This window comes from Phocoena sinus, chromosome 4 (assembly GCF_008692025.1).
Source record: "Phocoena sinus isolate mPhoSin1 chromosome 4, mPhoSin1.pri, whole genome shotgun sequence".
NCBI lineage: Eukaryota > Metazoa > Chordata > Mammalia > Artiodactyla > Phocoenidae > Phocoena > Phocoena sinus.
The window spans coordinates 73,102,568-73,126,254 of record NC_045766.1 but is presented as its reverse complement, the minus strand read 5'-3'; the positions used below and the strand labels follow the sequence as shown (position 1 = coordinate 73,126,254).

Here is a 23,687-nt window from a genome sequence, read left to right as displayed (position 1 = left end):
CCTTGGCTTGTGTTGGGGGGAGGGGAAGAAGGGGATGTGGAGACTGAAGCAAAGATCCAAGTCTGGGCTGGAATGACCGAGCTTCCCAACATAGAGTAACTGAGGGCTGAAGCAGGACTGGGTCCAACCGACCTCTGCTCCCTCCACCCTCTGTATCAGGCCCTTTAGCCACCAGAGGAAAATCATGAATGAAATCCATGGCTTTGGGAACACAAAAAGTCAGAGGGATTTTATTTAAATAAACTTTAATTAGAAGTAAACTGGAGACTTTTGTGTGCAAATGTATTTTGGTTTTTAATTTAAAGCCATCACCCCATCAACTCTGGTGTGTGCATGTAGTGTTTCTGTAGGTCAGTGTCCTCTGTGTGGGTATGTCTGTGTGAGAATCCATCTATTTATATAGTAGGCCTTTATGGCCTCTTCCTTTCAGCCTGTGTGTCTCCTGTTCTGACAAGGTGTGGTCTTTATTATTCATTCCCATTATTCATTCTTCTTAAAGAATCCTGAATCCGCATCAGTCACCTTACTTTTTCCAGGCTCCCTAAACCACGACGCCTGGGAGTGTGTGCAGGTGAGGCTGGGGTAGCTCCTGAGGTATCATAGGCCACCGCAGTCCGTTCGGGGCAAAGCCTCAGCTTTCCGAGCCCAGCGGGTAGGAGAAACGGCTCCCGCAGCAGTCCCGGAAGCGCAGGAACACAAACAGCACGACCCCCAGCAGCAGGAGGGCGCCCAGGGCCCCAAAAAGGATCCCGAAGAAGGCGTCGAGTTTCAAACTCAGGTGCTCACAGCGCTTGCCCCAGGGCGTGTAGATGGAGAAGGGCTCACAGCTGGGGACAGAGAGAGGGGACACGGTCAGCAGGTGGCTCGGCTTCCCCACCCCTCCTCTCCGTCGGGCCAGAGGAGGTTTTCCACGATAGGCTCGGCTCCCCTCTAGGGAAGGGGCGGAGTCAGCCCTGACTTGGAGCTGAGGGGAGGCCACCGGGCTACCGAGGAGGGCGGGGGATGGGGGAGGGGGTGGTAAATTCATCTAAGGTCGCCTCCACAGGGACTTCGGGGAGGGGGCGGGGCTGGCCGCAGGTGAGCATGCGCAGTCACAAACCCTGCCTACCCCCGGAGAGCTGGGGTCCGGTGCTAGGCTCCACCCGCCCCCTCCTTGGACTCAGGAGCGGAGAGGGCTGGGCCCGTCTGCAACTGCAGTGGGAACAAGCGTAGACGGAGGGCACTGGTGTGACAAGAGGGCCCAGGTGGCGCTGCCCCTCTCTATGGCAGGCCTGCGACCTAGTGCACTCCCCTCACAGGAGCCCCTCAGACTGCTGATGAACCGGTGGGACAGAGGGCGCCAGTTTGAGAGGGCCTCCCCTGTTACTCTTAAGGAGGGGCAGGGCCGGGCCTAGACACAAGACAATGGGCTCCTTTTCCACAATGAGGCAGGAGGCTGTCCACCCAAGAAGCAAAATCAGGTGGGAGAGTCTGGCTTTGGAACCCCGATCCTGTTACTTAACTTGCTGGGTACCTTAGGCAGATTCCTTATCGTCTCTAAGCTGCAGTTTTCTCATCTTTAAAGTGGTCATAATATCTACCCAGTAGCTGGTTTGAGTTGCATAGGTAATATAGCAACTTTTTCATCCGCACAGTTTAGGCATGCACACATCTTCTTTTCCATTGTCCCTTTTCCCTCTGATCCCCTTTCTCTTAATTACAAGCGGAGCCATCCTAAATTTTCAGACACCACGAGGTACCATGGCATTTCCGGACCCCTTGCAGCTTGGATTCCCAGCACTGCCCTCCGCCTCCTGCCCCCAGCCCCGCCCACCTGCAGCGGGGCCCATCGGGCAGGTGCTGGCACTGGCCTCCGTGCTCACAGTAGCCCTCACTGCAGGGGGACACGCAGGTGAAGCCGCTCTGGGGGTGGAAGACCAGATGGTAGCCCTTGTATCCGCTGCATTGGAAGTAAGTTTCCAGCGTGCTCACATTCACTGTCAGGTAGGATAAAAGTGAATATAGAAAGCAACCGATTAACACCAGATCTATACCTTTTGGATCAAGAATTCCATTTTCAGGCATTTATCCTGAGAAATAATTGGAAACACACATGAAAACTACATATGTTCATGGAAGACCAGAGCAGCATGGTTAATAAGAGCAATAATGTTCAACAGGAGTGGTTTTGTTAAATATTGTGCAACTGATAAGCACCACGGTATGAAAAATGCATTGATTAAGAGCATATGCTTTGAAATCAGCCAGACCTGAGTTGAAATTCAAACTCTACTACTAACTGGTTGTGTGGTTTAGGGGAAATTTCTTAACTCTTTCAGCCTCAGTTTCCTTATTTTTAAAAGGAAACTACCTTGCTGTAAATTTTAAATGAGATAATATATGCAGATAATATAATATAACAGATAATATAACAGTGCCTGACACAGGAAGCCCTCATTAAATGGTCACTATTAGTATAACATTCTTTTTAAAATCTATTATAGCACACTATATTAAGACATATTGTAAACTAATATATGAAATTGGAATGTGTAAACAATATACAAGATAATATGTTCACAATTATTTCAGTAATGAGGAGGTTAACAAACATTAGGCATGATTTGATCCCTTTATTGTAAACAAATTTATATGTGTGAAGGTTCCTATGCATAAAAGAAAATTCAGAAAAATAGGTGCAAAATGGATTTGTCTTTGGGGATAGGGATTACACGTGATTTTTTTTTTTCTTTTTGTTAATTTGTGTTTCCTAAAGTTTCTACAATAAACACATTGTACTTGTATAATAAAAATTGCGGGACGTTTGTTTGTTTTCTCTAACAAAAGGCACAATCAGGTCTGGGGTGTCCTCTTAACCCCAAGCCTACCCCCCTACCACCCATACGCATAGTAGTTTGGAGAATTTCACATCGTTGCCCCTGGGACGGAGGAGGCTTAGCCTAGATTCTAAAAGGAGCTCTGGCTTGGTCCTGGACCCAAGTAACGCAGCAGCTTCTGTTGGGTTTGACATACTCACTGCCCTGTTCTCTGCCTGACTCACAAAATACGGTGGGCTATTCCTTTCCTTCCCTGGCAAGCTTGCCAACATATTTCATTCCTGTTCCGGGATAATTAGGGGCTGTCAGAATTGAAAGGGACCTCAGAAATCCCATCTCATTTTCCAGATGGGAGTGTGGAGGCCTAGATTGGGGATGGCTTTTGCATGGGGTCACACTCTTTCAGGGATGGGATATATCTGCCCCTGGGCCAGGTCTCCAGCCTTCAACTGAATATCTCCAGCTGGAGGGCAAAGGCAAAAAGAATGTCCTTGTTTATGTTTATAAAGTACAATGGTCTTTTAACCAAATCATTAACAATTTTGTGGAAAGAAAACCGTTAGCAGTGACGGTCAGGAAAGCAGCAGTTGGAGTAATTGCTCTGTGAACCTGTACACGTGGGGATTCATCAAGCAGTATTTTGTGCGCCTGTTCTTGAATTTAGAAGGCTGGTGGGTAAAATGTTCACAATTTCTCTCAAAAATTACAAACAATAAAAACTAAATTAACTTAATTTTTGTCTGTGGCTTGCTGTAGAACACATTTCAGCCATGGATTTGTGTGGGCTGCAGATCTGTGACAGGCTCCCTCTGCTTACCTCCCCCCTCAGCTATCCCAGTAACTGTCCCCAAGACAGTGACTCACGAGCCATAATACTGTACACGTCCCTCCTGTAGATGGGGTGGAAGGTCACGTTGTTCCTGGGCCCCGCACTTCTCTTCCACCTCCTCCATGGAGTTAAGAACACCTCCACCACTGCGTCTAGCAGCTGGGTATTCAGGAAGTTGATGACAGGGCCCCCAGGGCGGTACTGGAACTCTGAGATGATGCTCCAGCGGTGAAGGGAGCTTCCTGAGGCCGGTGCTATTGGGGGTCCACTGTATGGGAGGGGCACAGTGAGGGGCCAAGGGGTGAGGAGTTTGGGGGAGGACCCAGCGACCAGGTGGGGACAGTCCCACTTACATTCGATCCACTTGTCTGTTCCAGAGAAAGGCCCGCACATCCAGGTTCCTCAGTCTATAGGCCACCTAAGGCAGAGGATGGGAGTTGGGGTGGGAGGGTGGAAGTGAGGGTTAGGACCAATCCAGAGAGGAGACCCTTTCCACTTTAATGCACATATTCATCCCTTTCTGTTTCCTTCTTCCCTTTTTTATTTTTTTCTGGCCACACCCTACAGCTTGTGGGATCTCAGTTCCCTGACCAGGGATTGAACCCGGGCCACAGCAGTGGAAGCCTGGAATCCTAACCACTAGGCCACCAGGGAACTCCCTGTTTCCTTCTTTGAAGATGAGGACCCAAGACACCAGAATGTTTCTTATGCATTTCTGCATCCCCACACCCCAGCCTAGCCTGGTGACTTGCACAGGTCCCTGCTTAATAGAAGTTTGTTGGTGAGTGAAGGACTTTACATATCCTCACCCCCACTTCCTATCACAAGGGGAGAATCTGAAATGAAGGACCTCTACCTTGCCTCTGATCCCCGATTTATCCACTCATTCTCTCCCCACGTGTATATTGAACAGAGATTATCTTTAGCCAGTCCTAGGGGATGGTCAAGTGTGAGGGATGTCAGTGTGACTTAGGAACAGTCCATTCTCAAAGACCCATAGTCCGCGGCAGCAGACAAATGTTAACAGATTTTACCGTACGGAGTGTGGAGTGCTGTAGTAGTAGTAGTAGTAACAGTAGTAATAATAATTCGGGTAATTTTTTTTAATACATTGTGTTTTAGGCACCGTGCTGAGTGCTTTACCTACATTATCATTTAAACCTTGACACAAACCATTGACATAAGTACTGTTATTACTTTTATTTTTACAGATGGGAGTTCAAATAATTTGTCTAATTATGACACCTGCTCTAGTGAGTGGTAGTGTCAGGATTTGAACCTGGGTAGGATTCTAGAGCCTCAATAGCTCAACTACTGTGCTACTTTGCCTGTGATTGGGGAATGGACAAGGGCATGGGAGCCACGAAGAGGGAGGCCCAGTTTCCTCGGCGAAGTCAGGGAAGGCTTCCTGGAGGTGAAATGCCCTCTTGTGTTTCCTCCATATAATATCCAAGGGCAGGTCTTGAGGGATACTCGGAAGGAAAGCCTGCATTGACTCGGCCACCCTGGACTCTATTCATTGCGAGTTGGTCATTCTAACCCCCTTGGAGGTCTCTGTCCTAGGCCTTCCTGCTTTCCTCACCCCCAGCCTTCCCTGGGGCAGGAGGCTCCAGCCTCCTCTGGCAGTTGAATCTAGACGGATTATGAGATGCAGAATGCACAAGCCATGGCTAAGACCCCACCCTGAACCTGCCAAGACCCATCCCCCACCCAGAGCTGGCCTGCAGCACTGACCGAGGCATTGACATCTGCTTGGGAGGCACCTTCGTCTTCAATGAGTGAGAGATGGATGATCCTTAAGGGAAGCCCTGGAGATGGGAGAAGGAGGTTCATAATCACCTCACAGGTTTACCAGAAGGATCAGCAGAAGTGGCCAAGTCTGCTGACCCTCACACAAATGCATGTTGGACTATGGTCAAGGCTTCCCTGACTCTTGTCTTGCTGAGCTGTGAGGTCACCTTCGGTCTTTCCTCAGCAGACTGCTCAGGCCCGTGGTTCATGCTGTGACAGCTGCCCCCCACTCGCTCCCATAGCCTACGACTTACCACCACCTGAGGGAAATTTGGAGTTGTGTCCTGTGAGTTTGAGGGACTTAGCCTGGCCCCAGATCCCAATATCGTCTCCCAAGGAGAGAGAAGTGGGGATGGTGGAGTATCTGGTTGTACCTAGACGGACGGTTGGAGTGAAATTGTTCCCAGCCAGGAAGCAGCGGGTGTCGGTGAAGGCTGGGGGGCAGGTGCAGGCGGGCTGGCAGGCCAGAGCCTGGGAGAGGTAGCAGTGGCCGTTGTTGTAGCAGTAATTCTCAGGGCAGGACTTGTTCTGACAGAGGAAGGGGTTCTCCAGAGCTGCAAGGGGAGCAGAGAGGTCAGCAACACCTCTCTCAGCAGCAAGGGGCAGCCCCCTGCCCAGGGAAAGCTGCTCCCAGGACAGGCTTGATTTCTTTCCCGCAAAGCCCACTTAAACTGCATTCTGCTTGTGGGCCACTCTGAACCCCAAACTATCCTTCTTCCTTCTCCAGACATTTCTTTGCCGGGCGACCCTTCTTCCCCTGCCAGGTAAGGGTTCTCCCAATTCTGCTGAGGGAATGGAGTGTTTATCAGACCCTTCCCATCAGGAAAGGACTCTCTTTCAGGAAAGCCCACCGACCTGTTTTCTTTACTTCCATCCCCTTTTCTGCCTTTATAAGGCTGTGGCTCTACCTCTCTGGTCTCTGCTCAGAAGATGCAGTGGTCTCTAGATTTCACTGGGGCGCTTCAGGGGGCTTAGTGGAGGCCTCACCGTGATGCCCTCATGACTCTGATGGCTCAAAGGTCAAGCAACAGATGGTGGAAGGAGGACTCAAAGGGAAGATGAGGCACCCCTGCCACCAGATGCCCATGGCAGCACCCCCGCCCTCCCATCCCCCCCTCACACAATGTCCTGACTAGGGAAATGCAGAGACCCTGGGCCTTGCATCTCTGAAAACCCCCGGAGCCTGAGGGCCCCACCCCAGCTTACTTCTGGCTCCCTGGCTGCTGCTAAAAGTTCCCTCCCCTCTCCAGGCCATCTTCAGTCTTTTGCCCGGGGTTTCCCCCAACAGTGCCTCAGGGCTTCTCAGCTCTGGCCCCTCCTCCATGCCTGTACAATCTTTTCTCCTTCGGCCTCACACCCTGCCATACCCACATTACCTCCTTACCATACCCACCTGTACTGAACATTCTAAAGACTTGCTGGAAAGGGGGGAGAAATGGTTTACCCAGTTGTCTTAGGCCCTCGAGATGTCACCTGTCCCCAAAACCTCCTCCTGCCGAGGCCCTGTCCCCAGCTCACGTGCACAGTGACGTCCATCCCCAGTCAGGTTCGGGGGGCAGGCCTCGCAGCCCTTCCCGGAAATGCACTTCACATTTGGGAAGCACTGCTCTTCACAGGGGTCCTTGAAGCGGTTGCAGTAGCGGCCTGTGGTGTTCCCATCACACTTGCAGTCGGCCACCTGGAATAGGGTGCTGATCACTGGGCGGCCAGGAGGCTGAACCATTAAGGGTTTCTGCGGTGTTGCTGTACCAACCCCTCAGGTCTGAGAACCCATGGACCCTGAGTCCTTGTCTTAATTCTGCCAGTATCCACTGAGCAGCTTCTTGAACAGGCCCTGGGCCTGCACGTCCCTGTCAAAGGCAGACCATCCTCCAGGCCACGTGGCCTCCCTGGGCCATCCTTTTCCTGAGCCCTCTGCCTGGCCTCTGCCCCGGGATCCCAGCCTCTTCCCTCTTACAGCAAATCTCCCTGCCTGAAACCCTTCCTAGACAGGGGCTAAATAAATAAATATTCTACTATCCCTGGAAAACTGGATCCTACGTAAGCTGCAGTTTCCTGCTCTCTCTTCCCTTGCTGACTCCCAGCCAAGAAGGAGGCTCGTTGCTGAGCACAGTGAGAGCTCGCGACAACCAGAACAAGGGCACAGGGAGGGGAATCGTCCAGATCCTCATCAAGTTCCTCATCTCTCTTTTCTATCTCGCCTACTGAGATGACGCTGGAAAGCTCCCCGAAATGGAACCCTTTAACACTGGATATCTTGGGATATCTAAAATAATATATTGATTTTAATCCCTTTTCCCCCTACTCTGTATTTTTTTCCTTTTCTGCCTCCTGGACTCCTCCACCTCTCTCCCTTTCAAGTAGGAATTCTCTGCTCATGCTTCGGGAGAAGGGTGTGTGTGTGTGTGTGTGTGTGTGTATGTGTGTAAGAGGTGAAGGAGGTAGTGGGGTATTGCCAGCCGAACACTTTCCTTTCTGACTCCCCCCAAAAAGTTAAAAAAAAAAAAAAAAAAAAAAGCAGATGGGGCCAGATTCATGGACTTAGGCCAAGTATCTTGGCTAGAAACTTGAATGGAGAAGGATTTTCTTCAAACTGCAAAAGAGATGTTTCTTTTAGTTGGAGGAAGAGAGTAAAAGGGGGAAAAAAAAAGGTTTTGGGGGGACCAAGATCAGAGGGATCTGTACTTCTCTTCCCAACACCATGAAGATGAAGCCCCAGAGAAATGGCTACGCAGTGCTTCTAGGCAGATGGGACCCTAAGCCACTCTGCCTAAGCCACAAGGTTTCTTGTATCTGAGCAACGCACAGAAGCCACAGAACACTCCCCTATGTCTGAAGGGAGGGTGTATGGAGCTGTGATCCATGTAGACTCAGGCCCAGGGACCACATGGGCACCTTCCTACCCACATCTTACTGTCTTACTTCACTGTCTTACTCCAGAACCATGGAGCTGGCAACCACTGGGCAACTCTAAGAAAGACTGAGGTGGAAGTTTCCTGCCAGCCTGGCTAAATGGGAGCTGGGAGATAAAAATTCAGTTGAGCTATAAGCAGTAAAGAAAGTTCTATTTCTTACACTTGTAAGTTCGTGGCCCGAGATTGTTGTCTGCTCTACTCACCTACCACAGCTCCACCCGCCTCCCATCACACACATTAGCACAGAGGAGCTGAAGGACGACATCCCTTCAGTTCCCACTTCCTTTCCCTCAACTTGGAAACCCCCCCCACCGCCAACCCTCTTCACCACTCACCTCCAGGGAGGAATTGCCCACCCAGCTGGTCTGGTTGTATAAACACTGGCTCTCTGCCTTGCACGCACAGACCACTGTCCTTGGCTTGAGTACAGATGACAAGTTGTCCTTGGCACTTCTTGCTAGAATCTCCAGAGTAAATGGTCCCAGCAACTTTGGTGTCCATAGCAATGTCCCATTCTCTGCCCCAGGGAAGACGAGACTGTTGAGAGCTGGAGGCCTCAACTGCTCTGCTCTCCGCCACCCCAAGAGCTGATGCTGGACATCCCCCACCCCCAGAACACCCCTCCAATTTTTTCCAGCATTTCCTTGAGCAAGGCTGGTTTCCTGGAGTAATCCTGATCACGCTCCGAGCTGGAGGTGGCACCAGCCCAACTCAGTGATCATAGGGTGGAACCTCACAGAGGGGGAGGCAGCTGCTCCCCCTGAAGAGACCCCAAAAGGCAACGCTGCCTAGGCCTGCACCAGGATGGGACATCCAGGGGGGATGGAGGACAAAGGCCAGGATCCTCCCAACACTTCCCCAGGCTACACTGCAAGCCCAACTGACTTCAGCTTCATGGCATCCTCATCCCTCACCCTGATTTCTCACCCGCTGCTCTCATTGCCTGGACTTTTGACCAGCCACCTTCAGACACCAGACTACAGTGAAACACTGCTACCTATCAATAAAGACTCTTCTGATCCAACCTGTCTTATGTTTTTCAAGAAAATAGGAACGTCTCCTTAAAACAGTAGATTGAGAAGAGCTGATAGGAGGGAACAAACGAGCATAACTTCCAGGCCAACACTCTTCAGGACAGGAGCCCCATGGAGGAGAAAATCTCCTGATACTATTAATTTGGCACCTGAAGGGATGCTATATGGAGCAGCAGGGTACAGCCAAAGCAGTCCCTTCTTATGCACAGAGAAAGAAAATGAGTCAGAGAGGTGCTCAGAGCTCAGAATAAGGTCCCTAAGGGCTTTGGTTTTAGCAAAGAACAGTCACCAGCTTAATTAGTGCTGGCAACAGAAGGCAAGCTACATCCTGTGGGCTTTGACTCTTTTTTTTTCTTTTTTTGCCGTGCCTCGTGGTTTGTGGGATCTTAGTTCCCAAACCGGGGATTGAGCCCGGGCCCACCGCAGTGAAAGTGCTGAGTCTTAAGGACTGGACTGCCAGGGAATTCCCTGGGCTTTGACTCTTGACCCAGATCATGGTTACAGGCCTGAAACCAGGTCTTCACACCATTACTGGGAGGGAAAGATGGAGCTTTGCTTGGTCCCAGCGCAGAAAAGCAGATAAAGAGAGGCAAAGTGAAGTAAACATGGTTGACAAACATAAAAATAGTGAGAAAGATACCAAATGAAGTTATTTGCATTTCTTTAAATCTCGTCCCAAATGATATCCTTCTTTTAATAGATATGAAAATGTTTTAAATTAGTATTTGTTAATTGTTATGTTTATTCTAATAATTTGTTGATTGCATAAGGATGATTGCATATTATAAGACTGAGATGAAATGGTCTTTGAATCAGTTGTACATGCCCAGAGGCAGTCTAGCTAGCCAGCCAAATCTCCATAAGCCCATCACTACTATTCACTGGGGGCACCTATTTGAATTACAGGGATTATTCCCAAGAAATGTTGGTCCTGGATATTCCAATGGAAAAGTGACATGAAGTTGCACAGGGTATAATAATGCAAAATTACCCGAAGCTTGACTGTGACCTCATCTGCTACAGCCCCAGCCAAGGATTCTTACCAAAGAGCTTGAAGTCAGTGTAGTTGTTTCTGAGAGTGAATGTGACGTCCTTAGTGCTGCTGGTGTAATTAACCACCTTGGCCTGTCCCATGTAGGCTTCCATCACATCAGGACCCTCAATAGACGGGGGGTACTGATCTGAGACACAAAGAAGGAATGCGAGGTGTGAGGCAAGATACTCTCTTGTCTTCTGGGCCTCCTGTTTCTTCAGTCCTCTCTCTTGTGTGAGGCATTGCCTGGGCTGTGACCTACCTCCAGAAGAAGGAATTATTCTGTGTACCTGCTCTCAGACACATGCAGAGAAGGTTGTGGTTGTATTGCCCACACACCCAAATCTTTATTCTCTCTTTTATCTTCTCCTCAAACAGGATTCAAGTTCTTTCCTGATCAGAATGCTATTCTGGGCATGGTATGAAGTGAATCAGAGGTCAGCATTGCTCAGACCGTTGTGGAGTTTTACCTTTGGAAGAGGGCTGTAAACCATGAGGGTAACATCTGATGGGCTTTGCATTTGTCAGGAAATGGAGAGGGAGTAAAACCTTTGCACTGGTCTCTGTGTTTTGGAGCCCTGCTATTTCCATACAATCGTTTATTCATTCATTCATTCAGTCAGTCATAACAAATATTTATTGAGCATCTACTCTACGGCTGGAACTGTTCTAGGTAGTAAGGATGCAGCAATGAACAAATAATAAAAAAGATACCTATGAAAATTAGAAAATATGTTAGATAGTTATAGATACTAAGGAGAAAAAATAAAGCAGGGAAGGCAAATAGGAAGTGGGGGTGAATGTGAAATTTTAGGCAGGCTAGCCAAGAAAGGCACTGCTGAGAAGGTGACATTTGAATAGAGACTGGAAGGAGGTGAGGGACGAGCCTGTGGCTCTCTGGGGGAAGGGCATTCCAGGCAAAGAGAATAGCACGTGCAGTATCTCGGAGTCGGGTGTGAGCCTGGCATGTGTGAAGAACACAAAGAAGCCAGTGGGGCTGGAGTGGAATGAGTGAGGTGGGAAGTCCTAGGAGAAGAGTTTGGAGAGGCAATGGGGCCAGATTGGATAGGGCTTTGAAGGTTATCATAAGGACAGGGCTGGGGGATCATGGGACGGTTTGAGCAGAGGAATAACATGAGCAAAAGAATCTGTTAAGTTTTAAAAATGTGTAGCTTAAAGGAGTGTCATGGAAGGGGGTCACCTCATCTGCCCCCTAACTCTGCACATGCCTCCCTGGGCCTCATACCACTTACTCAGGGTGGTGTTCATCTGCTGGTATCTTCTAAAGAGCATCCCAGTGTACAGTCCAACGCTTTTGTTTCCTGTGGCCAGGGCATCGTAGATGCAGTATGTATCTCCGTTACACTTGGAGGTCAAATTTTCATTCAAAGATTTGTTTCCCGACAGTTGTGACAAGAAGACAGGGGTGAAGTTGGAAGGCAAATGGTCGTCCCTCTTGCCAAAAAGGCTTGTTCCGTTGATTTCCCCTAAAACACACAAGGTGCGATGGTGGTGGCACCAGGGTGGGACTCCAGCTATATTTCTGCTGTGTCCACCCCTTACCCTTAATTTATATGGTTTGGGTGGGGGAGGGGTATGTGGAAGGACAGAGTGACTTCCAGCTTCTGAGTCTGGAAGTCCCCGCTCTCGTGAGTGAGGGCCACCCAACTTCCTTGTCCTCTCTTCCAGGTAGAGAGACGCAGGTGGGACGGAAGTGGAGGGGACAAATCTGGGGTGGCACCAGCATCCTCAGGTCTCTTCCCTCCTACTCCCCTCTCATAGAGGACAGGGGTCTGGTCCCCACAGGCCTGACGGAGGCAGTGCGGTAGCTTCCGTCATCCTGGCCCTACCCCATCTGCCTGGGGATCCTGAGGCTCAGACTCACAGGTCATTCCATAGCGAAAAAGCATCTCCTCGGAGCTCCCTGGGGGAAGGGTGGAGCCATTGGGCATCCTGAAGTCGTCATCTGGGTTGCTGTTCCAGAAGCCTGAGGGACAGAGCAGGGGTCAGCCACCCTGGGACTGTGGCCCTCCCTTCCCTGGGGAGCATCCAACAGGTCACATGGAGATGTGGGGAGTAGGAGGCCTGCGAAGCCTCTTTCAGTTGCATCTGTTGTCGGTTCACTCCTCCAGGAGGCCAGGAGAGGACTATAGCCTCAGAGCCTGCCCCTCTGCTTCAGGGAAGAAGGAAGTGAAGGAGGAAGTGGGGAAAGAAGGGAGGGAATGTGGGGGATGGGGGAGGGTGGGAAGATGTGAAGCCAGAGGGAAGGAGGGAGGGAGGCAGGGAGGGGAAGGGTGGCTGCTGGCCCCATGCTCCCCAGAGCCCACCCTCGATGCCCCCTCCCCCCCGCTGCCCTGGACCTGGAGCTTCAGGAGGATGGGAAGTGAGCCTCAGAGGTAGCTGAAGAGCTACCTCCCTCCTCCTTGCCTGCTGCTCTGTACCCTCAGGCTCTGTTCCAAGGAGGCTGAGAAAGGAAACTCCACCTGTGATGTCCACAGGCCCACTGGAGGTGGAGCTGCTTACGGGCTGGGGGTTCTGAGCTCCCACGGCAGAGGCAGGCTCCTGCCAGTTCCTTACCCATGAGGCCCTCTGTGTGGTTCTGATACTCCTCCGGGAGGCTGCAGGACGCGTGGAGGATGTTGGAGATAGCGATCACTGAGATGGTCACTGCCCCATCAAAGTTGGCTGATACCGTGGAGCCATTGCGGGTCATTATGACTCCAGAGGTGTTGAACATCTCCTGGCCTGGAATGTTGGGAGACAAATGAGGAAAAAGCCAGCATTGGAGCCCTGGAGGCCCAAGACTTGGCAGTAGTGAAGTTTCAAGATGCAGCGAGGAGACTAAGAGCAGCTGGGAGATGCCCTGCAGGGTCCTACTCCAGTGGCCCCAAACCACACTCACAGGACACCTTCACGGCCCACCCCACACCCTTCTCCCTGGGGACTGAGGATGGGCTGGAGGCTGTCATGGCCTCAGGGGAAGGAGAGAAGTGAGGAGGGAAAGTTTAAGGCCCAGCTCTGGTGAAGGAACTGCTCAGACACAGCTGCTGGAGGGACAGCAGGGGTGGTGACCACGCTGCTCCTCCCCGACGCCACTGCCTCTCCGCCCCAGCTCCCTTCTCCCTGGTGCTGGGCACCCTGCTGATCCTGACCCAGGCAGGGTAGCAGGAGAGGGCAGCTGACGGCTGTCCCCAGCCTACCTTTTGCACCTTCATGGTTAGTCTCAAATGTTACAGTCTGGTTGTTGAGCCGAACGTGGATTTTGTCACTGGGCTCAAGGAGCCATTGAACCTGGAAGGGAATTGGCAGAGGCCTAAGACCGACCTGCAGGTGGGCCCAGAAACTGGGGAAGGAGGCTGCGCAGAGCTCAGAGCCTGGGGCTTGGATGAAGGTGAAGGTGATGGGGAGTGTGACCATGAGGTGATGCTAGCTACCATGTGTGAGGCGCTTGGCGTGGGCCAGGCTCTGAGCGAGGCACGTTTCATAGATTAGCTTTTAAATCTCACAGCGGCCCTGTGAGGTAGGTAATATTATCATCCCCATTTTACTCTAAGGAAAAAGAGGCACTGGAAGTTAAGTTGTTTCTTCAGTCTCACAGCCAGGACCCTAATCCCGTGTCTCCCGGGTTGACTCTTTTTTAAATTATTTATTTATTTTTATTGAAGTATAGTTGATTTACAATATCATGTTAGTTTCAGGTGTACAGCACAGCAATTCAGACATATATGTATATGAAGAATATATATATATATATATAATTCTTCAGATTCTCTTCCCTTATAGGTTATTACAAAATATTCGGTATAGTTCCCTGGGCTATATAGTAGGTCCTTGTTGGTGATCTATTTTATATACAGTAGTGTGTATGTGTGTTAATCCCAAACTCCTAATCTGAACCACTGCGCTGGCAGGATGCATCCTCCCTCCCTCCTGCTCCCTTCCCTTCTTCCTTCTCTTTCTCCTCCGGGGCCTCAGTCTCCAGCTGAAGGTCCCTGAGCTAAAGGCTCCCTGCGAGGGGAGGGCCCCGGCCCCACTCACCGTGATGGGGTCCAGGCTGCTGGAGTTGTATTCAGCGGCGAAGGCAATGAAGTTGGTGGCCTGGGCCGAGCCGGTCTGGGCAGTGCGGCCCTGCAGCAGGAAGGAGGAGTTTCTATCCTGGGTCCGGACCAGCAGGAAGTCTCCCAGCCCATTGAAGGTGTAATTGGCACCATCCAAGGTGGTGATGTGGGGGTCCCCAAACATCCAGGCTGGAACAAATGAGGTACCAGGTTTGCAGGGCAGACCAGGGAAAGACCTGGGAGGCTTCAGCCTGGAGAGGTGCTCATGGAGCATTTAACCCTCCCCGAAAGCCCTCTCGTGCTTGTGTGCCCACTCATGTCCTCTCATTACCTCCCCACCTACCACACCTCTCCCTCCGCAGGGCCATGTTTGAAGTCCCTCCTCTGCCACACTCCGCACACACCTCCACCTTCCCTTGTGGTCACAGTGCTGCCCCAGGAAGCTTCTGCCGCCCTGGTCCAGACCTCGAGAGGCTACCCCTCCCCAGATCTTCCACTTCAGCCCTGCCCCAGGGCTGGGCTCCGGCAGCCTCACCTGGCCTCGGGGGCTGGTACCCAGCGCAGCTGACGCGGGGCCTCCTGAGCTGGTACAGGGCGCAGAAGGAGGGCTTGTCGTTGAAACGGCAACACCAATTCTGCGGCTCCAGTTCTTCGTCTGTGGGGAAGAGCAGCGGGTGGGGGGAGATGAGGGACCTGCAGGACCCAGCTGGGAGGTTTGGGCAGGATGATGTGGGCGGCAAGGGCATGGTTGGCAAATCAGGCCCACATGAGTTCAAATCCCACCCTGCTTAATGACCTTAGGCCATTGACCAGTTACTATGTCCCTTGTGGGCTTGTCAGAGCCACGTGGAGCAAAGCCTCTGGTGGGCAGGCACAGGGTCCTTCCTTTCTTGGAGTGGGGGGCGCTGAGTCCCACCGTTTTCCAAGCGCTGAGAGTGGGAGGCTGTGGCTGGTCGTCTGGGGACTAAGGAGGCTGCTGAGATTGCAGGGAGGAGGTGGGGAGCACATGCTTACCCTGGGCCCCCAACCCTGTCCTCTCTAGCTCCTTTGGAAGGTCTCTGCGGGAAACGACCCCATGTCTTCCCCCAGACAGCCTGCTAATCTGGGTCAGACCAGGCCCCTCCCCTTCCCTAGAAAGATATCCCTACTCTGGGCTGGGGTTATGGGCCAAGTGGAGATGGGGCAAGAGGAACTCAGTCAGAAATCCCTAGGATGCCAGCTGGAAGGGATGTTGGAAACTTCCTAATCTTACAAGATCAGGAAATTGAGGGGAAGAAGCTGGGAGGAAATGTGGAAAAGAGGCTTCATTCTGTGGGTCCCACTGCTGACGTGGAGCCCAAGCTGGTCTCTGACAGTGAAGAACAAAAAGCTCCAGAAAATGCGGGGTTGAGTTTTCCGTGGACACACTTACCAAACTGCCAAGGACTCTGCACTCTCCAGCCTTGGAGAAGCTCTCCCCAGGGTCCGTAGCTGCAGCACACGCCCCCTCTCCAGGAGGAGAAGCTGCACAGCTGCCTGCTGCCAAGGCCCGACCAGGCTGCAACAAGCCCAGACACACTCAGGCCCGGGATGCCCGTGGTGGTGGCGGCAGTGGGGTCAGGGTGCTTCCAGGGAGGAACTGAGGGTGCCCCGGAAGGGAAAGGTCAGGCATGGCCAGAGGGAGGGGGTGGGCTTGTGGGGGACACTGGGGGTGCCTCGAGAGATAGGAAGGAGGCGTCACCTATGTTGATGGGCTGGAATCTCAAGTCCCATAGTCCCTGCCTCCAGGAACACGGGCAGGAGATCTGGTTCCAGCCCCAGCTGGGCCACTGAGACTCTCTCTTCAACCACTGCAGGCACTGGAGACGGTAGTTGGGCTTTTTTTCCTTGTGTAGCTTGTAGATTTGCAGCCCTCGGAAGCCTGGGGGAGCAGAGGAAGAAGAGGTTATCCCAGGGCCTGGGGCCACAAGCTCTGATTTAGCTTTAGGGACAAGCAAAACTCATAAATGCACCCTCTGTATGTCACTCCCCCAACTCTGGACAGCTCTTCCAGGGATGAACCCAACTGAGACTGGCAGGGATTCCTCCCCAAAGGCCCCTTTGATGTGATGGTCAAAATCCCAAAGCTTGGATCTTAGGGTGAAACCCTGGGACAAGTGATGGGCAGGGAGAGCTCACCTATACCCAACTCAGAGCCAAACCCTGGCCCTGAGCTTCACTCCACCCCATTCTCTACCCTCATGTCTGCTACTCTAAGCTCCAATACCTGCCAATCCCCCCAAACCAGTTTCTCCTCATGCACCCTATATCTCAGTGAGTGATGCCACCAGCCACCAGCTACATGCTCAGACACTTGCACAGACATGCCAGTGGCCAAAGCAGCCAGGATGGAGGCTGAGGCTCAGAGGTCAGCTGGGGAACCACAGGGAAGGTGGCACATGAAGCAGACGCTTGCTCCAACAATACGAGGCTGAGGAAGCTTCCTCTGTGCCCAGATGCCATCCTTGGAAACGAGAAGTAATTGGGAGAAGAAATCCTGAAGGGGGGTTGAACTTCAAATAGACCTTTAATTAACTGTAAGTTACTTACCACCCACCCCAGCTGCATGAGAGAGAAATGGGGCTCCAGAGTACAAAAAAATGCAATAGAACATAATGTATTAGATTTTGATCCTGTTCCCACACAAAAGAAGAAATTATCAAGATAACTACAGCTTGATAAGGTTTTGAAAAGGATAATCATTGTTTATGATTAGCTGTTCGTGTATCTTCTCCACAATGGCCTGGTATCGAGGGAAACACACCAGATACTCGCCCCCAAAACACACACACACATTATCACATTGCGCCCCCTACATCACAAGCAGCTGCATCTGGATAGAAGGGACTTAATCTGATAGGATAGCTTTCTCCACAAGATGGCACTCATGATTTGACTCAGCTTCTGTTTACCAGAATTTCTTGCCACAGAACAAATAGAACTGGATTTATGCTTCACAGTTTACATGGTTAATTTCTAATGCTAAAATATCTTTTGTTCTATCACATTTTGGAAACTGTAATTTCTTTCCCTTTGGGGCCACCAGACAGTACAAGTCATGGAGGAGGCCCATGGGACCTAAAGTACTGGCCTTCTTACCAAAGAGCTCTCTGAGACCAACATAGTTGGTCTTTATTTTTTTCATACTTGTGGCTCTTAGCACTGTGTCCAGCACACAGCAGGTACTCAATAAATGATGACTGAATGGATGTTAGATCCCCTGGAACTCCTTTTTGGTAGATCCATTAAGGGATCTCATCTGGGTTCTCTCTCCAGCTCTAGGACAGGACACTTGGAGAATTTTCCTAACTGCTCATTCATGTGCCCACCTCCTGCTGTACCCCGTCCTCGCTTTCAGGATCTGGGCCCCCTCTCATAGTCCTCCTGGGTTTGGCTCATTCCAGGGAGAAGACTCTGTACTGCATGAGGGTGCAGGAGGTACGCTGCTCCCTGGGCAGTGCCAAGTCTGGATTCCACCTGTGGGAGGTCAGATTGTGCTGGAAACACCCTTTGGGATGGTGGAGATACAAGGGAGCTGCCCCTCTAGGACTGTCATGGCACGCGGAGTGCGAGACAGAAGAGGACTTGAATCCCTCCAGTGTGATAAGATGGCACTTTTACCTGAGTTGGAATCCAGGAATTGGTCTGGACGATACTTCTTCCACACTGGCTGGAATGTCAACGGGCTATTTTTGAAATACCCATCTCCACTGCAGGCAAAGGAAAGAATCTCTGGCCTCTGTCACACACAGAGTCTTGCCCCTCAGTCGGCAAGTTACTCATTCATCTGGCCGGTCAGTCAGCCCACTCGGTCCAGCCGGTCATTAGTTATCAGCTATTCAGTCAGAATCACTGACTCCCAGCGCTAAGCAGGAGAGGGAAGGAGGCGGATGGGGCAGGGGTAGGAGGCCCTAATTTATTCCACATCAGATGGAGAACTGCAGGAAACTGGTCCTGAGACAGGGGTGTGAAAGAAACAGCTCAGGCCTCCTTCCTGTTAGTTTCCCTTCAACTAGGGGTTGGAGAGGGGGCGCTGTAGGGGACGGCTGGTTGTGAGGGTTAAGAGCAGTCTCTGAGTTAGGAGGACCTGGGCAATGGGTGCTCCGCCCCTCCCCACACACCCCAGGGTGTTGTTTAAGCGCCGCTCCAGGAAGGAGGAAACCCTGGAGCAGAACCCTCAGCCTCTCTGGGTGCACGTCTCAGAGCAGCGACTCCGGATCCTTTCTCCCCTTTGACACAGGACAGATGAGGCTCATGGGCATGACACCTTCCATGGGTGCACTCAGAATGGTGTGAAATTCCTAGCTAAGTTGGATAATTCCGCTACTTTCTCCTCCAGGGCACATCAAAAAGCAAGTGAAAGCAATGTAATTATAGGGGCGATCCTGAACACACTCTCGGAGAAAAACCCTTGCAGCAATTACCAGTAACAAATTACATGTGACCTTCACAACTGATTGCACACACACCATGGCTCGGAGCTGTTGTGTCAGAGAATGAGCCATCTCCACACTTGGGAACCCACGCCCGCATCCACGCGCCATCCACCTCTCTGCTCTCCATCTTTGCCACTGACCCCACACAAGCTGTTGGTGCCCCTGGGCGAGAGGTTAATTCTCAGCCCATCAGAAGTCAGGAAGGCAGATTTCAGCATTATATTTTGGATTCAACTTCCTGCTTTGCCACTTCCCAGCTCTGTGACTTTGGGCAATGACTTGTCTATTTGTACCTCAGTTTCCTTACCTGCAGAATGGGTAGTAAATGGTATCTCCTTCATGAGGTTGCTGTGATAGTCAAATGAAATAATGCCTATTAAGTACTTGGTGTAATAAATGTTGGCTGTTATTGTGATGATATTTGAGAAGTTGAGAGAGGTCAGCTAATGTCAGTGGAAATCCTAGAAGTGAAAGCTCTGGGAATTATTATCACTGTGCACTGGGATTGGGGTAGGAAAGAGAATGGCAGGGTGAATAGGGATCTTTTAATCTGAAACAGCAAGAAATGGGAACTGGAGTCTGTGTGAGTCAGAAGCATTGGCAAGGAGGAATCCTGCCTTGTCCTGGGGGGGATGGAGTGTGTGTGCAGTGCAAGCCCTGCTCTGCAGGGCTCCAATTATCTGCTCAGGGCTGACAGCCCCTCCCTGTCCTACCTGGAGAAGCCCATCAGGACAGGGTTGCCTGGGTGCCGGGTCACATCCCACTGCATACCGCCGCTTTGGTAGAGAAACATGGCGTAGGACCTGCTCCCGTCTGTGGAAAGGATGGCCTGGTAGGTGTTGGTCTGGGGGTTGGTAGGAGACAGACATAGGGATGCCTGTGAGAGATCTGGGATGTCCCACCACCCATCCCACCCCCCACCCCCACCACATCCACGTCACCTTTTCCTGGCCTACCCAGAGCAAAGGCATGGGCTTAAAATATAAACAAGTTTGGAATTATGCACAGATTTCACCCTAACTGTCAAAGCACCTGCCATGGTGGATTTGCCTTCTTTGTGACTTCTTTCCAGGGAGGGAAGGTAAAGGACTCTGGGTTAGAATCCAGTTAGAAGAGGGTCTGTATGAGAAAGCTTCAGCAACCTGAGAGGTTAGCCAAGACGCTTGAGAGCTGGGAGAGGCCTGAGGAACTTCCTCTGGGATATTTAAGGATATTGTCCCAACGTCCCCTCACCCTAAATAGCGTGGAGGACCACGCAGGTGAGACTGGAGGTTCTCTGAAGGTGGGTGTCAAGCACTGGGTTTGTACAAAGGAAGTAAGCAATGAATTTGTTGAGCCAATGAAGAAATGAGTGACTTTTTAGACCAGACACAAGGAATAATTTTGTGACTGTCCGAGCGGTGAGGCCCCAGAGAGAAGATTAAGGAGAGCCTGTGGTGTGCCCCCTTCCACTGGATGCATTTCAGTTGAGAGCCAGAGTATAGAGTCAGAAAAACCTCAGCTCCAGGCCTGGCTTTGTCATTTCCTAGCTGGGTGACCATGAGCAAGTTGTTTAACCTCTCTAGCCATCATCTCCCTCATCTCTAATATGTGAATAATAATATTAGGTTGAGCCATATAAAATTGCCAATAGGCAGCCACTTTTGACTAACAGAAATTTCATGTCCCATGTTTCAACTCCTAATACCCAGTGCTCTGGGCTGGTGTGATGTCATGTAAGCATAGCCCTGAGGCATACCTGGCACGTGGTAAGTGCTCAGGAAACAGGGTGGGGGGGGGTTGGAGGTGGAGGGATGGGGGATGGGGAGGCGGGGAGGTGGGCCCAGAGGGGAGTGCTATAATCAGCCATCTGTCCTTGAGTCAGAGAGGAGTTTAGAAGAGTGGGCCCTGCCTAGGATTCTAGGATGTCTGACTTCCAGATGGTTCACAGGGAAGTGCCCATTGGTCCACTCACCCCGATGGTCCCCCAGGCAGGATAGGGGGGGACGTGGACCCACGTGACCTTTAGCGTCCACCTGGCTTTGTAGTTCCAGGTGTTTGTTAACCTTTTAATCGAAGACTCCACCTCCCTCACTAGCAGGTTGTATTCATCATAGAGAGTCTCGTATTCCTAGAAAAAGAAGGCAGATACGGACAAGGAAATGAGGGTCCCAGCTCAATACTCCTGAGGGACCCCCCACTTTCTGCTCACTTTAGCCCACCTGTGTCTCCCATCCTTCCCCCTCCCAGGCCTACATTTTCAAAGTTAGTGCCTGTGACCTTAAGATAGATCCAAATTCAGGCCACAGGGACACCTGGGGTGTATGGAGTGGAGAGTCGAGGCCCAGAAACCCAAGTCTTCTGGACTTGAACTTGTGCATCTCTTAGCATAAGCTGGCTCTGACTGTGCAACCACCTGTGCCTCTTTGTACCTCCCTATGTCCGGCTGAAGGCTCCTTGAAGACAGGCATGTATTTCTTCACCTTTGGACCTTCTACAGTGCCTTGTCCGTGGCAGGGGCACGATCCACATTCGCCTACGGTAGCTTTCATTGTGCTGGTACCTCCCACTGATTGGAGTCATAAACCCCACCCAGGAGCACACGCAGGGTCCCTGCTTGATTCAGCCTCGTTAGGATGGACTCCTACAACCTCATTCTAAAATCAAACCATGGATCGCTGCACCGCATCTCTGTCACCTGCAGTCTTCCTGTGGTTGTGTCCTAGTCTGCTTCCTTCCCGCCCTCATATTTAAGCTTCAATCCCTGCCCACACTGAGCCCGGGCTCTGACAGCTGGAGCACTTTCAAGGTCCTCCACACAGCCCTTTGTCTCTCCTTGGCTGCTGCAGGACCCTGAGTGCTGAGCTTTGAAAGGCCCACCTGGTAAAATATGGTTCCCCGGCTGCTGGAGAAATCAGCATCGTCCCAGAATGGAGCCACCAGGGCCACAGGATCCCAGGCTGTAAAGCCTCTAAGGGGAGGGTTGGGGTAGGAGAAAATCTGGTACTCTGACTCCGGAAAAATGATTTGGCCATTATCTGTGAACTGAGCACAAAGGTTCTTCTGGTTAGCATTCAGGAAGGGAGCATCCCAGCCTTGGATCAGCTCCTGGGATGCATGAGGGTAGAACTTCAGAGATTTCAACAACCTCTGGAAGGTCTCATCCATCTCCCTCCCTGCCGGGAGAGGCCCTTTACATAGTTCTCCCACAAATACTTTTCATCCTTAGGCCATTCCTCACATCCTAAGTCCTTCCTAAGGCGGTAGGTTTTGTCCTGCTTCAGTGGCAGACCCATCTACAGACAGCCCATCATCATAGAGCAGACGTCTCTGGGTACATCCCCTTAGCCCCACCCCTGAAGCTTGTGCTATATCCATTAGAGCTAAAAGAATTGATACCCTCACCCCATCGCTGTGTCACCCTTTCACAGTGTGTCCTGACTCAGCCCCCTCACTGAGGGCCACGACTGCCATTCAGCTCTCCTCCGGGAGACATGAAGTATCAATACTTGGACCAGGGAACCAGGAAATAATTATAGAAAATGTGAACAGCATCAAAGAGTCAATTTTCCCAAGCAGAGCGTCCTACACAATAAAAGGGCCCGTGAAAACGGTGGAGAGCTTACTGGCCCCGGCACCTCTCTACTGAGGTGACAACACTTCTGTCCACCTGGGTGGGGAGGCCTTGCCTAGCTCCCTGCCTTCTTCAGCTGGTGCCCTATCATTAAAGATGGTGCATGCAAACTGAGCTAGCGGCAGGGACACAGTAGGTGCCTGAGCAGCGTTGCTTCCATTCTCCTGCTCGGTCATGGTCATGGTTGGTCATGGTCACAGGGATGTCTCTGAGGCTTAAAGGGAGAAGCAAGGCCCGTGGAATGCTGGTCATGGGTCCTGCCCTTTGGACTTCAGTTGGGGACTCACATAGAGGGAATCCCGGAGAGAGGAGCCGAGGGGGAAGCCAATCTGGGGTTTGAAGAGTGGCGAGGTGAAGTCCACAGTCCTCTTGACAAACTCCTGGTCTCCAGCACACAGCCCATAGGGGAACAGGGAAACGCCTGGGCCGGTACAAAGAGGAGCAGGAAGTTCTCATGGGCCTTGATGTCATCAGGGCTGGTAGGGGCCCCCAAGAGTGTCCCCAAGCTGCTCCTCCTCCCTTGCCCCCCGTTCCCCTAAGTGGGAGCCATCAAGGACTCCTCTCTCCACTTGCATTCAACCCATCTCCTCATTTTACCCCTGAAATGGTATACTCAGCCTTCCCCAGTTTGAAGAAAAACAGGTTCTGCTGTCAGAATACCAACAAATTATTCTGCACCAGTTATGGTACTCAAAATTCTTTTAAGGGTGAAAAGACAAAATTTCTCCAATGTAGTGAAGATGAGTAATTGAAAGATCATTTCACAGAATGAGACTTGTTCCCTAAGATGGTATTTCTCTAGGTAAACTTAAAATCCCCGTAGAATTTGTCATCAGATCCCCCAGGGAGGTCCTTGGGCTCCAATCTGAGAAACCTTGTCCTAAACCTTTCTCAAATGGGCCTCCTCCTTTCCATACTGGCAGCCCTCACCTGGTGTTGCTTGGAATACTGCAGCAGTCTCTACACTGCTCTCCTGGCCTCCTGCAAATTCATCCCCCACCCCAGCCACCATGGCACTGTTCATAAATGTAAATCACGCCACGTCCTCCCTGGTGCCTGTTATCTACACAATCCCCTCACATGACAGTTTTGCTTCTCAGCACTCTTCCCCTCACTTCTGGTAACCCCAAATGCTTTACGGATC

At 51.3% G+C, this 23,687-nt stretch overlaps 1 protein-coding gene across 1 annotated transcript in view; it reads right to left on the bottom strand.

The window, feature by feature from the left end:
• Positions 1-290: 290 nt before the first annotated feature.
• Positions 291-23,687, bottom strand: part of MUC4 (mucin 4, cell surface associated) — a 31,072-nt gene continuing 7,675 nt past the window's right edge. The window contains 23 exon segments of the mRNA XM_032629408.1: positions 291-639; positions 641-827; positions 1,814-1,976; positions 3,681-3,913; positions 3,999-4,063; positions 5,380-5,453; positions 5,811-5,990; positions 6,955-7,114; positions 8,687-8,868; positions 10,429-10,566; positions 11,672-11,905; positions 12,304-12,405; positions 12,996-13,163; positions 13,619-13,709; positions 14,457-14,665; positions 15,012-15,131; positions 15,888-16,013; positions 16,197-16,376; positions 18,116-18,204; positions 19,644-19,774; positions 20,885-21,040; positions 21,790-21,954; positions 22,831-22,964. Coding sequence (XP_032485299.1) covers positions 598-639; positions 641-827; positions 1,814-1,976; positions 3,681-3,913; positions 3,999-4,063; positions 5,380-5,453; positions 5,811-5,990; positions 6,955-7,114; positions 8,687-8,868; positions 10,429-10,566; positions 11,672-11,905; positions 12,304-12,405; positions 12,996-13,163; positions 13,619-13,709; positions 14,457-14,665; positions 15,012-15,131; positions 15,888-16,013; positions 16,197-16,376; positions 18,116-18,204; positions 19,644-19,774; positions 20,885-21,040; positions 21,790-21,954; positions 22,831-22,964 — 3,329 coding nt within the window. The 3' untranslated portion in view covers positions 291-597.